This window comes from Amphimedon queenslandica, unplaced genomic scaffold (genome assembly GCF_000090795.2).
Source record: "Amphimedon queenslandica unplaced genomic scaffold, v1.1 AMPQUscaffold_13257, whole genome shotgun sequence".
NCBI lineage: Eukaryota > Metazoa > Porifera > Demospongiae > Haplosclerida > Niphatidae > Amphimedon > Amphimedon queenslandica.
Window position 1 is genome coordinate 34,875 of NW_003546507.1, and position 12,815 is coordinate 47,689.

Consider the following 12,815-nt stretch of genomic DNA (forward strand, 5'->3'; position numbering starts at 1 on the left):
AGGTGTGGTGACCACACCTATTTTAATTAACTTTGTTGCCATAGTGACACGTGATGTGTTGTGGCAACATGGCCTTGTCGGATAGCCATTGTGACAGTTTATAGAGTATTTCTACACTCTCTCCCACTCAACTCCCTTTTCCCAAAGGATATAAAAGGACTCCAGACCTCCTTAAGTCTCTGTTGGAAACTTTTCAAGCTTTAAAGAGGCAGTGAAGAAAGTAGCGCTTGTCTACAGAGCAGATATCAAAATGGATCCGCTGTACGCCGACAGACTTTACTCTTCTATGCATAAGGTTGGTGAGAGAGTCTCTTTAGTTATGAAGCAGGGTTTTTGTTATTGTTTTCACGGTGGAAAACCTTTTGTTTTGAATTCAAATTTAAACTGTACAAGTATATATAATTAGTGCCACAGAATGATACTTCTTATGTACTGGCCTCCATTACACGTATACGTGTACAATTGATCTATTTGTGTATTATTAGTACAGGCAACCACTGGTTGACATAGCACCTACTTTACTTTTACTCTTCTTTCTCTTTATCTCTCACCCACCACCACCTCCTCACTCCCTCTTTTCTTCCCCCCTCTCTTTCTCCCCCTCTCTCTCTCTCTAGTCTCCAATCTCAACTCCCATTCACACTACAGCTTCTCCTTCTCCATCACGTTTACTCTCTTCTCCATACCCCATCACTCCTCAGCCAAAAGCAGCTCATTATTACGATCGGTTCATCCCCAGCAGAACTTCATCAAGTTTGGCAAAGAAATGTCTCTTTGGAGTAACAAAGGTGAGAAAGAGAGAGAGAGAGAGGGAAGGAGAGAGGGGGGAAAGGGACGGAGGGAGAAATAGGACTTTTTATTGTACATTAACGTGTACATATTTTGTTCAATTTTTGCATGTTTTATATTTATTATATATTCACCTTTTTTTCTCTCTCTCTTTCTTTATGCCCTTCTCCTTGCCACAAACTCTTACCACATACACCTCCCTCCCTCTCTCTTTTCAGCCAAAGACACAGAACACTCCAAAGGCAAAGTAAGTTGAACAATAGAATTGAAAAGGTGTCAATGCGTATGTATGTATACAGTTAATAAGGATACACCTTTATAATGAGGACACCTTTATAATGAGGACATTTTGTAATGTCCCAATTGGTACAAGCCTATACAAAAGTACCTCTGAAATGAGGACACCTCTGTATTAAGGACAGGTAGTGTGGGCCCAATGGTGTCCTTAATAAAGAGGCTACACTGTACATGTATTAAGGACAGGTAGTGTGGGCCCAATGGTGTCCTTAATAAAGAGGCTACACTGTACATGTATTAAGGACAGGTAGTGTGGGCCCAATGGTGTCCTTAATAAAGAGGCTACACTGTACATGTATTAAGGACAGGCAGTGTGGTCCTTAATAAAGAGGCTACACTGTACATGTATTAAGGACAGGTAGTGTGGTCCTTAATAAAGAGGCTACACTGTACATGTATTAAGGACAGGTAGTGTGGTCCTTAATAAAGAGGCTACACTATAGTACATTACCATACATTTACATTAACATTCATGTATACATGTACCTTTTATCATTCCCTTTCTGTACATGTACATTGGTACTTGTGTGTGTGGGATTTTGTACATGATAGTATTACAGTAATCACTCATTCATGGGATTTGAACTCTCAAGCATGTAATCCCTATACACATATATAATTACAGTGTGGTTACTGGTTGGGCTATTTTCAAAAACTTTACTTTACTCTTATTACACTCCTATTAGTATTCATAGTAAATATACATGTGTACTTGTAGCGTTTGAATGTATGAATATCGTGTACATGTACAGTGTAGCCTCTTTATTAAGGACACCATTGGGCCCACACTACCTGTCCTTAATACATGTACAGTGTAGCCTCTTTATTAAGGACACCATTGGGCCCACACTACCTGTCCTTAATACATGTACAGTGTAGCCTCTTTATTAAGGACACCATTGGGCCCACACTACCTGTCCTTAATACATGTACAGTGTAGCCTCTTTATTAAGGACACCATTGGGCCCACACTATCTGTCCTTAATACATGTACAGTGTAGCCTCTTTATTAAGGACACCATTGGGCCCACACTACCTGTCCTTAATACAGAGGTGTCCTCATTTCAAAGGTACTTTTGTATAGGCTTGTACCAAATGGAACATTTCAAAATGTCCTCATAATAAAGGTGTCTTTAACTGTACATGTGACATGTTTTTGTTATTGTCTTTGCTCTTTCTCTCTGTCAATTGTTATATAATATGCCTCTGTTTGTTTCTTTATCATTTCTTGGCTATAAATACTAACTGTTATTATTGAGGAAACGTCCCTTTACATGCATTGCTACACATGCTCATCTATTGTGTGACATTATCTGGTGACATTATGATAGCTGTTGTATTCAATTGTGTATAGCTATCACTATCCTGTTGTGGATATCTCTCCTCTCTCTTTCTTTCTCATATATCTCTTCCCCCATCTCTCTCTCTCTTTTTCTCCCCTTAGCTCTCTTTCCTTTTTCCTCTCTGTCTCTGTCTCTCTCTCTCCCCCCCTCTCTCTCCCTTCCTCCCTCCCTCTCTCTCTCCCCCCCCTCTCTCTCCCCCTCTCTCTCTCCCCCCCTCTCTCTCATCCACATATTTCCTTGTTATCTTAATAAAAATAGCATATCTATCATTACTTTGCTTGCCTGCACTTCATATCTTCTGTTAGTTCCAAATGATGACTCACATGTCCCAATGCTTGCATTGACTAGCTTGTATAAACTCCTCTTGATAGCCTTTCATACTTACATACACACTTCTATTGACCCTTTAATTTAAAGAATTTATTGCAGCTCTGGAATTTGAATATCAGCCTCTCTTAATGGACACTCTCTATAGCGTACACCTCCATTTAACGGACAGCACCTAGTGTACCAATTACATTCCTTACTGTATAAAATAACCTCCACATAAAGGACACCTCTGTATAACAGAGACACTTCAAAGTGTCCATTATATAGAGGCTATATTCCTTTTTGTTATCAATATTTATTTTTGTATGTCTTTTTCGGTATATTATTTATTATTTATTTTAATAGAGATAACAATGATTTATTAAAGCCTGAAGCTTTAGCATATGAAGCTGCACTAAGGAATGAGCTCCTTGGGACCAACATCACAGAAATACCTGTAAGTTAATGATCCAGCTACATCCTGAGATCCAAAGAGGAGTAGGAGACTTCTGTCTTACTTGCATGGTCTATAGGGCTCCTAAAATCTTCCATTAATTATTACAGTATTTTTGTCTCTCATATTTATAGCTTAGGGTCCTTAAGTCCCTACCATTTTTAGTGAGATTGGCCTCCTAAAAATCAAAATTTATTTGTATAAATCTATAACAACAATATATATACATGTATTCATATGTTACATGTACATATTATTTATTTATTTATTTATTTATTTATTTTCTTCTCCTGTATCTTTCTTAAGGATGCTCACGGTTCTAAAGGTGATCCCTTAGCTAGTCCTCTATCAGAGAATCTCTTCAAATACTGTACTCCTCCTAATAAAAGATTTGACGTCTCTAGTCCTTACTCTGTCTCACCTATATCATCAGCAACGTAAGAATAAATAAATAAATAATAATAGTAATAATAATAATGATAATTACTGCATATAATATATGAATTACAAGTACATACTATGCTACAAGTTGGTAGTAGATGTAGATGTAAATTAGTTTTTGCTGAGTAAGACTCCAGCAGTCATAATATAGCTCATCATTGAATGGTATCAGTAGTGGCTGCGTAAGCTGTTTTTTAAACTTACCAAGGCAAGCTCCAACATGCTACACCAGTTATACATCATGTATCATAGAGCTACATGTATATGTACTTGATCTATACTAGTTTGTACTCAGTACTATGACCTGGCTACTTTATGGTTTATTCAAATTGTAATGTGTAGTTTGTGTAGGATGGACACTGTGGCTAGTAGTACTTATACAAATTTCAAATTCCCTTACTATAAACAGGAACCATCATCCATGAATATCATTAGCTGGGCAAGTTCGAGCAGGCATAAGAGCAGCTTGAGCTTATTTCAACTAAATACTATCACATACAACTTTTACTCATTTACTAGCTGTTAGCTCTAGAGGGAGTTTAGGGGAACTATAGGCAGAGGTGAATCTGACCTTAAGCCTACCATTTTTAGTTAGATTGGTCTCTCAAAATTTATTTCTAAATCTATTTTGTATGTGTAACACTGCATGTACCTATACATTTAATGCTAATACTTAATAGTGATACACACACATTTATTATTATAAAATTACTAATTACAATCCTGATAAAATCCTGATAATATAGGGTCCCCCCCCTCCAATTTGTTTATGAATTAGTATAAATTTGTACAATTATCAGTGAATTCATTTTATTCATTTTCTAGTGGTAGTAAGGTAATTGTAGGTCTTATCTATAATTATTACAATAATAAGATTAGGGCACCCAATCACCCCATTATAGGCATCATTATCAACCAGACTACACATACAATATATATTGAACATTGTAATTTTATGATCTCTTTCCCAGCGACTTGTGTCTACACATACTACTCTACTGTATAGACATTATGTGTCTGTGGTCTAGCTAGTGTGTTGTAGACTGTCTTTGGCTTCTGTGTGTGTTCTTTTGGCAGTTTCATTACCTTTTATGTATCAGTTGTGGGTATACTATATATACGTATCTCAATACTGTATTATGTACTATGTACTGTATGTATGTGTAGATGAATCTATAGCAGTTAATATAAACATAATTATTATACATATATCAATATTTACTATGATTCATTTATTGTGTTAATTTATTTATTTATTTGTTTATTTAATTATTTATTACTATAATTATTACATCCGTGTTTATTATTGTATTTTTATTAATTATTATTCTTATTTTATTTATTTATTTATTACTATAATTACAAGTTTATTATTATTATTTATTTATTCATCCGTTACAGTGCTAAGATGCTAGTCTCCCCGAGGAGAGCCTCTCGTAAGATCCCTAAGGCTCCCTTCAAAGTCCTTGATGCCCCGGACCTTCAGGACGACTACTACCTCAACCTGTTAGACTGGTCTTCATTAAACGTACTCTCAGTCGGACTAGGGTCGACCGTCTACCTATGGAATGCATCAACTTGTCAGGTAGGGACTTCTGTATACATGTACTTCTTAATAAAGGTACATGTATGTGTGTACTTAATGTATTTTATAGATACCTGTGTAGTTTAATTTTTTGGATATATTTATAATTATGTGCATTTAATGTACCTATAGTTTAATTTTTGTATGCTAGTTTTAGCAAATTTTTGCAATAAAGGAATTTTTAATATACATGTACATGTACTTCTAATTATATGTATTTGTATATGCTTTTAATATATTTTATAGGTATACCTATATAATTTAATTTTTGTACTAATTTTAGCAAGTTTAGGAATTACTTCATATTTTTCTCACTCATTTTTTTTCATTAGGTATCGAAACTCTGTGATCTTGATGACGATCGAAATACCGTCACGTCGGTCTCTTGGTCTGAGAAAGGACACCATTTGGCCATAGGGACTCATAAAGGTTACGTACAGATATGGGACGCTGCTAATATGAAACAGACCCACACACTTAGTGGACACTCTGGAAGAGTTGGTGAGAATTATACTTGCATACATGCACTTGTACTTGTACTTGTAATTTATGGTTCATTTATTGCATTATGATAATTGGATTGTGGATTTTAAAATGGTCATAACTTGAAAATTATTTGTTGGAATCAGCTCAAACTTTCTACATAGCATAAAGACATCAATATGTATCAGAAAATGTAATAAAAATTGGGGGTCATTTTTTAGCCGTTTTTTTGGATAGTCCATGGTTTTTTCAGATTTTTGGAATTTTCTTAAAATGGCCATAACTTTAAAATTTGAAGTCGAAATTGACTCAAACTTTCTACACAGCATAAGGACATCAATATGTATCAGAAAATGTAATAAAAATTGGGGGTCATTTTTTAGTCATTTTTTGGAAAAAACCATGGGCTATAGCCTTGGGTATTTTTCAGATTTTGGGCATTTTCTTAAAATGGCCGTAACTTGAAAAATTGAAGTCGGGATCGACTCAAACTTTCTACACAGTATAAGGACATCCATATGTATTAGAAAATGTAATAAAAATTGGGGGTCAATTTTTAGTCATTTTTTGGAAAAAAAACCATGGGCTATAGTACAGGGATTTTTTCAGATTTTGGGTATTTCCTTTAAATGGCCGTAACTTGAAAAATTGAAGTCGGAATCAGCTCAAATTTGCTACACAGCATAAGTACATCAATATGTATCAGAAAATGTAATAAAAATTGGGGGTCAATTTTTTGGAAAAAACCATGGGCTATAGCCTTGGGTATTTTTCAAAAACTGGCCCATTTTTGGTAAGAACCATAAGCTACATTGTCTCCTGCAGGTTCTCTATCATGGTGTGGTGATGTATTGTGCAGTGGTAGTCGTGACAACATGATATTACAGTGGGACCCTCGTCTACCTGCCTTCCCCACCAGGAGACTGTTAGGCCACGCCCAGGAGGTCTGTGGACTTCGCTGGTCCCCTAATCACCAGCACCTGGCATCAGGAGGAAACGATAATAAAGTGAGTTTTTGAATTAATTATTTAATTAATTTTTAATTAAATTTGTGCCTCATTAGTTATTCATATGGGATGATTCATCGACCACGCCCATTCATTGCCTATCGGATCATAAAGCAGCCGTAAAGGCTCTTGCATGGTCACCACATCAAGTAAGTGAAGAAAGAGTTAAAAACTATATTGTACACCTCCATTATTAATTATTATTAATTATTATTCTACCACGCCTACTTGCAATTGACCAATAAAATTGCAGCATTGTAGCCCAATTATTTTTTATATTAACCTACATGTAGTTCGTTAAATTATAAACCTACCTTTCTAAATTAAATGGCTAATTATTAATAATAATATTATTGGTTGATCCTTCTTATCCATTATTTCCCCAGCATGGACTATTAGCCTCAGGCGGAGGTACAGCTGACAGGACCATCAGGTTCTGGAATGTACTAACCGGCCAGTGTCTCCAGAGTGTTGATACTGGGTCTCAGGTATGTAATCTCTCCTGGTCTCACTCTTCCTCCGAGTTTGTGAGTACTCACGGCTACTCTCAAAATCAGATCATAATCTGGCGGTATCCCTCGCTGGTTCAAATAGCTAAACTAACTGGTCACACTACAAGGGTCTTGTATCTGGTGAGTGGAGAGAGAGAGGGAGGGAGGGAGGGAGAGAGAGAGAGGGAGAGAGAGAGAGGGAGAGAGAGAGAGAGAGGAAGAGAGAGAGAGAGGGGGGAGAGGGGGTGGAGAAAGGAAAGAGAGAAAGGATCACATTATTATTGCTTATAGTGTAACTACATGTACATATATGTACATTCTAACTAAGCATCTCTTCCATTACCAAGTAGACTATTAAAAGGCTACACTAGACTATTAAAATATGATGTACATTGCACATGCTGTACTTGTATTTATAATTTTTTTCTTTCTTTTTTTCTAATTAGGCAATGTCTCCTGATGGTCAGACTATAGTCACTGGAGCTGGGGACGAGACACTGAGGTTCTGGAACGCATTTACTAAATCAAAATCATTAAAAGTGAGTCATCTACTCTTGATACTAACTTGATACTGATCTCTCTCCCCTCCCCCTCTCTTTTAGAAACCAAATACTCCATTGGAAATGGCATCATACATCCGCTAAAATTCAAAATGCCATCCTCTCTCTCTCTCCTCCTCCTCCTTTCTCTCTCATTCTTAGAAACCAGATACTCCATTGGAATTGGCATCATACATCCGTTAAACTTCAAAACGTCATCCTCGTCCTCTCTCCTCCTCCTCCTCTCTCTCTCTCTCTCTCTCTCATGGTAGCAGCTGTTTTTAGAGTGTCGTAGAGTTGTAGTAGACCATTTGATTAATGGAAGTAGTGACAGAAGGCTCGGCCCTTTAGACAATTTTCTTATTCTTTTTCAAACCTCATTAATTCATTCACTTCTCTTTCTTTACAACTTTTAATTTTTAGCTCGTTTGTCTAGCAATTATTATTATTATTTGTTTGTGTACAGAATTGTTTTTATTATTGATTGTGATATCGTGGTTAATTATTATTATTATTATTATTATTATTATTATTATGTAAATAGAATTGTGTGGAAATTTAAATTTGAATTTGAATTTCAAATTTTACTAATGTCTATGATCTGTGAAAGCAATGCATGCATGTCATGTAAAAAACTAAGAGCTTATAAAGTCTGGCCCCTACCACTGCTAGGAGACTGGAGTGACTTCCTTCTTTCCTATGGATTGCAGTTGGTGTAGTCTTCATAATCATTTTTATTTTTAATGACAAATGTCGTAACTTTTACTGAACTTATTACAGATATATACATGCACATCTTGAGATAAATTTGGAACCTTACAAATTACAATTTTAATTTTAATTTCTACACAACATAATATTCTGTACACTCATTATAAAGTGGTGTGTCTGTGTTGGTGGCTCATTTAGCATTACTGCACAGCATTAACTGTAGAACAGGCAATGACAGTTCAAATCGCCATATAAATACATGCAATTAAAATTTAAAAGAATTATTTTTTTAAAAAAAGATTAAAAACTAGTATATAAATCTCTAGCTTCAGTCTTGAGTAGCATTCCACTTGATATTTCATCTTTACTTCAGCTTGATCCTATCAATGATAATATTAAAATCCTGATGCATACTTACCTTTAGTATTGTTATTTCTCTTCTTGTATGTAGTGCTCTTAGCATCACTAGCAGCAGTAGCCACTAGTGATCCCAGGCAACGCCACGTGGAGGCGGCACTACATTGCTGCCCAAAAATTATAAAAACCTGGGGCCCCAGGTAAAAAAAATACTAATAATAAATGATAATAAATAATAATAAATAATATTATTAAATCATAAAAAAATAATAATAAAATAACAAATAAATAAAAATAATAAATTTAATTATAAAAAATAATAATAAATAATAAAACCTAGATCTATAACTTATACCTACACTATATAACCTGTATCCTACAACTACCTGTTTCTTAATTTCTATACTATAACTACCTTCTAATTTCTACTAGCTATACAATACCATACAACTATACCTGCTTCCTAATTTCTACTACTATACCTACACTATACCTATAACTACCTTCTAATTTCTACACTATAACCTATATCCTAGGTATAACTACATGTTATCTATAATTTCTACTACTATACCTACACTATATAACCTGTATACCTAACACTACATGTTTCCTACAATTTCTACTACTATAATTTCACTATATAACCTCTACCCTTCTAATTTCTACTACTATACCTATGACCTTTAAATTACACAATGATACCTATACCATATTAACCTTGCTATAAAAGTACATTCTCATCTTATGATACCATACCATTCATACCTACATTAACCTATGAACCTTAACATGACACAATGATACCTATACCATATTAACCTTGCTATATACAAATACATTCCTATCTTAATACCATACCATAATTTACCTATACCTACAACTTATATTGTATACACAATGTAAGTCAAGTTATCTTAATAGTGTACCATTATCTAATGACCTATTACTACCTCCTACCATTACTGTCTATATATTGTAATTAATCTCTACAACCTTAACATAATAAGAGTAATATTAATGCACAATTTACCACACAATATGTAATCAAGAATAATTATTAATTGCAAATTGTGCATCCATAAATTAACAATAGATACTCGCCATGAAATGCGAGTGTCTATTGCTTAGGACCTTAAACTTAGAAACAGTTTAACGTCATGTTTAGGACTGTTAAAATCTAACAAAATTTGCAATTAAATAGGATTTTACAACCATTTGGTAACACATTGGTTAGGGTGATCCTATATTGCCTACATTATAACCTGTGACCATTAATACAGTACCAGTAACATAAAAACTACACAGTCCTACCTACTACCATATTGACCCTACAGCAGTAAGGGATTCTCTAATAACAATAACATGCACAGCTACAGCTACAGACAATAATAATAATAATAAAGTAAGAGATTAGGTATTACTAGCTGCATGGAGGCAGTCCAAACTATAGCAATACAATAATACAATAGCAACTTGCTCCAAAATCTTAATGTAATGCTGTACTCCAACACACACACACCAGAGAACTTAGCTCTCCCATGATCCAATCCAATTTGGACTTCAAAAACTTCACAAACACATCAAAGACTTTAAAAACCAAAGACTTCACGAGGACTTGAAACCCACTACCTTTACAGCTCCTATGAATCAAATAAAAACAAGCTAACATGTTAATTTCCCAAATACACTCTTTACCTCCCTCTCCTCTCTCAATAACCAACTCATGATATAGTGATACTGCTGTCCATCAGCTCCTCCTCCTCCTCTCTCTCCCTCCCTCTCTCTCTCTCTCTAAGATGATCCTCTACTGTCCTCTCTCTCTCACTCTTTCTCCCTCCCTCCCTCCCTCCCTCTCTCTTAAAGGCTAATGTCTTCAGGAGCTATAGCTAGAGGAAGGAAGCAACAATATTATATTGAAGTACATGTACTGTACTATTTAATTGTACATGTACTGTATATTTAATTAATTAAGTGTACATGTACTATTATTAGTTAATTACATGTACTTATTATTTAATTATAGTATTTAATTACATGTACTATTATTAATTATGAGTACAAGTACTGGCTATTTAAGAGGAAAGGTAGCATTGGAGTATTAGAAATAAGAGGGGAATTAAGAAAAGAGGAATAAAGAAAAGATAGAAAAGAAGGAAAAGAGATAACTAACCCTTGTTTTAAAAATATTAAGGAGATGGTTGTAGATGACGATTAGGCTATTACAATCTTCAGGCTCGTTTTTATTAAATATGTGTACCATTCTTACCTACAGCGACAAGAAGGCATGCTGTATTTTGGCAGCTACCTGACCTCTCTTGAACACTGCAAACAGCAGTCAGTTTTGACTAACTGTTGACCATGCCTGATACACACACATACACTATACTAGCAATACATGATTGGAATTCCTACATCCCAGCACACACCAGTCAACATATCCCAAGTAATATTACCTCGTGAGAAAGATCCTGTCAAGAATGAAAAGCTGGACACACTAATGAGGGTGTGTATGTGGGTTGGGTACAAACCCACACACACACACACCCCCAAGAATGTGTTACTGCAATCAATGCACCAGCTTTCCATTCTTGACAGCATCTCCCTCACAAATATTACCAGAAACATACTGCCTAGTGTATGACGGGACTACTACAACAAGCATATCAGGCATGGTGGTAGGAACGGGGAGTGTCCTTACACTATAGGGTCCTTTACATTACAACATACGCGCGATGTTTTGTGTAACAAGCCCCTCCCTAATGGTATTATACGCATGCAAATGAGGACATACATATAATGACATGCAAGGATTGTATGAGTGCGTTACTAGCTGGGTCTGGTCGGCCAGCCCAGCTAGTATTACAACTATTGACTCGCTGATTAATCCATGAGAATCCATCCTACGATATTTCCAAGTGAATTCTTCCATGAATCCTTTGAACTTTCATGAGATTTTGACCGTTCCGGACTTGAATGGTTTGACGGGAACGTACGAGTCCTGTCGACTTAAAACATGTCCTTGAAGTTCAGCTCCTAAAATTAAATAAAAAGAAAACAAGTTAACATGAGCAGTATACACTATCAAAACAAATAACAATAGAGAGGAGACAACATGTACAACAAGCAACAACTAATAGAAAAAAGGCTATAACAACATCTAATGGTAAACAACAACAACTAGTGAGAAACATGAGGCTATAACAACTAATGGCTGCTATAATAACTACATGTACAGGATCATGTTAAGGTACATGGCCCTTAAATAAAGCAAAATCCTCACTTGCTATCACATCCATTGTTCCTCCAATTAATTAGACTAGTCATTGGGTGGGCGTGGTCTCCGAAAAAATGGCGGGAACTTTAAAAAGCACGTGGTAGCATAAAAGCACAGGATCCTGTAAAATGAAAAATAAGTGACAACAATAACAAAATAATAATAAAGAAAAAGGTAGAGTGGAAAAAAGGAGATTGTGGCATAGCTAACCATAGCAGGGGTAGCAGCCATTGAAGAAAGAGGTCACAATCCTCCATGACCTTTTAGAGAGAGAGAGAAAGAGAGAAAGAAACTGAAGAGAAAGGGAGATTGCTGCTGGGTATAGAAAAGAAGGGCTAACTGCTGGTAACCTGTAAAGAAAAGAAAAATACAAATGAAGGAGTGATTGAGAGAGTGGCCATGACTAACCATAGCAGCCATTGAAGGAAGAGGTCACAACCCGCCATGTGACCTTTTAGACAAGAAAACTGAGCCAACTGGTGGTAACCTGTAAAGAAAGAGAAAATACAAATGGAGGAGGGATTGAAAGAGAGAGAGAGAGAGGAGGAGAGAGAAAGAAGGAGACTGTGGCCATGACTAACTGTAGCAGTATCTCTTGACTAGGAGAGAGAGAGAGCTCTTGAAGACTGAGCCTTTGGTGCCAAAAAATGGCAGAAATGACTAAAGAGGAAGAACAGCTCGTTTTATACCCGCTGGGGCTTTCCCGGGAAAGGGCCTTACCGCGCTAATCTG

At 35.8% G+C, this 12,815-nt stretch overlaps 1 protein-coding gene and 2 long non-coding RNA genes across 3 annotated transcripts; 1 reads left to right on the forward strand and 2 right to left on the reverse strand.

Moving 5' to 3' along the window:
* The first annotated feature begins 50 nt into the window (after positions 1-50).
* On the forward strand, positions 51-8,317 carry LOC100635784 (fizzy-related protein homolog). Its single transcript, XM_003388370.2, has 12 exons — positions 51-295; positions 618-788; positions 1,008-1,036; positions 3,105-3,195; positions 3,499-3,629; positions 5,035-5,218; positions 5,551-5,719; positions 6,527-6,708; positions 6,765-6,857; positions 7,095-7,340; positions 7,646-7,738; positions 7,802-8,317. The coding sequence occupies exons 1-12, from the start codon at positions 251-253 to the stop codon at positions 7,841-7,843; spliced, it is 1,476 nt and encodes a 491-aa protein (XP_003388418.1). The 5' UTR covers positions 51-250; the 3' UTR covers positions 7,844-8,317.
* A 3,080-nt stretch (positions 8,318-11,397) lies between these two features.
* Positions 11,398-12,428, reverse strand: LOC109584001 (uncharacterized). Its single transcript, XR_002185804.1, has 3 exons — positions 12,294-12,428; positions 12,090-12,204; positions 11,398-11,842 (listed from the first exon to the last, which is right to left on the reverse strand). It is a non-coding gene; the product is annotated as an uncharacterized LOC109584001 (long non-coding RNA).
* A 102-nt stretch (positions 12,429-12,530) lies between these two features.
* Positions 12,531-12,738, reverse strand: LOC109584003 (uncharacterized). The gene is made up of 2 exons (XR_002185805.1): positions 12,665-12,738; positions 12,531-12,570 (listed from the first exon to the last, which is right to left on the reverse strand). It is a non-coding gene; the product is annotated as an uncharacterized LOC109584003 (long non-coding RNA).
* Positions 12,739-12,815: the final 77 nt, after the last annotated feature.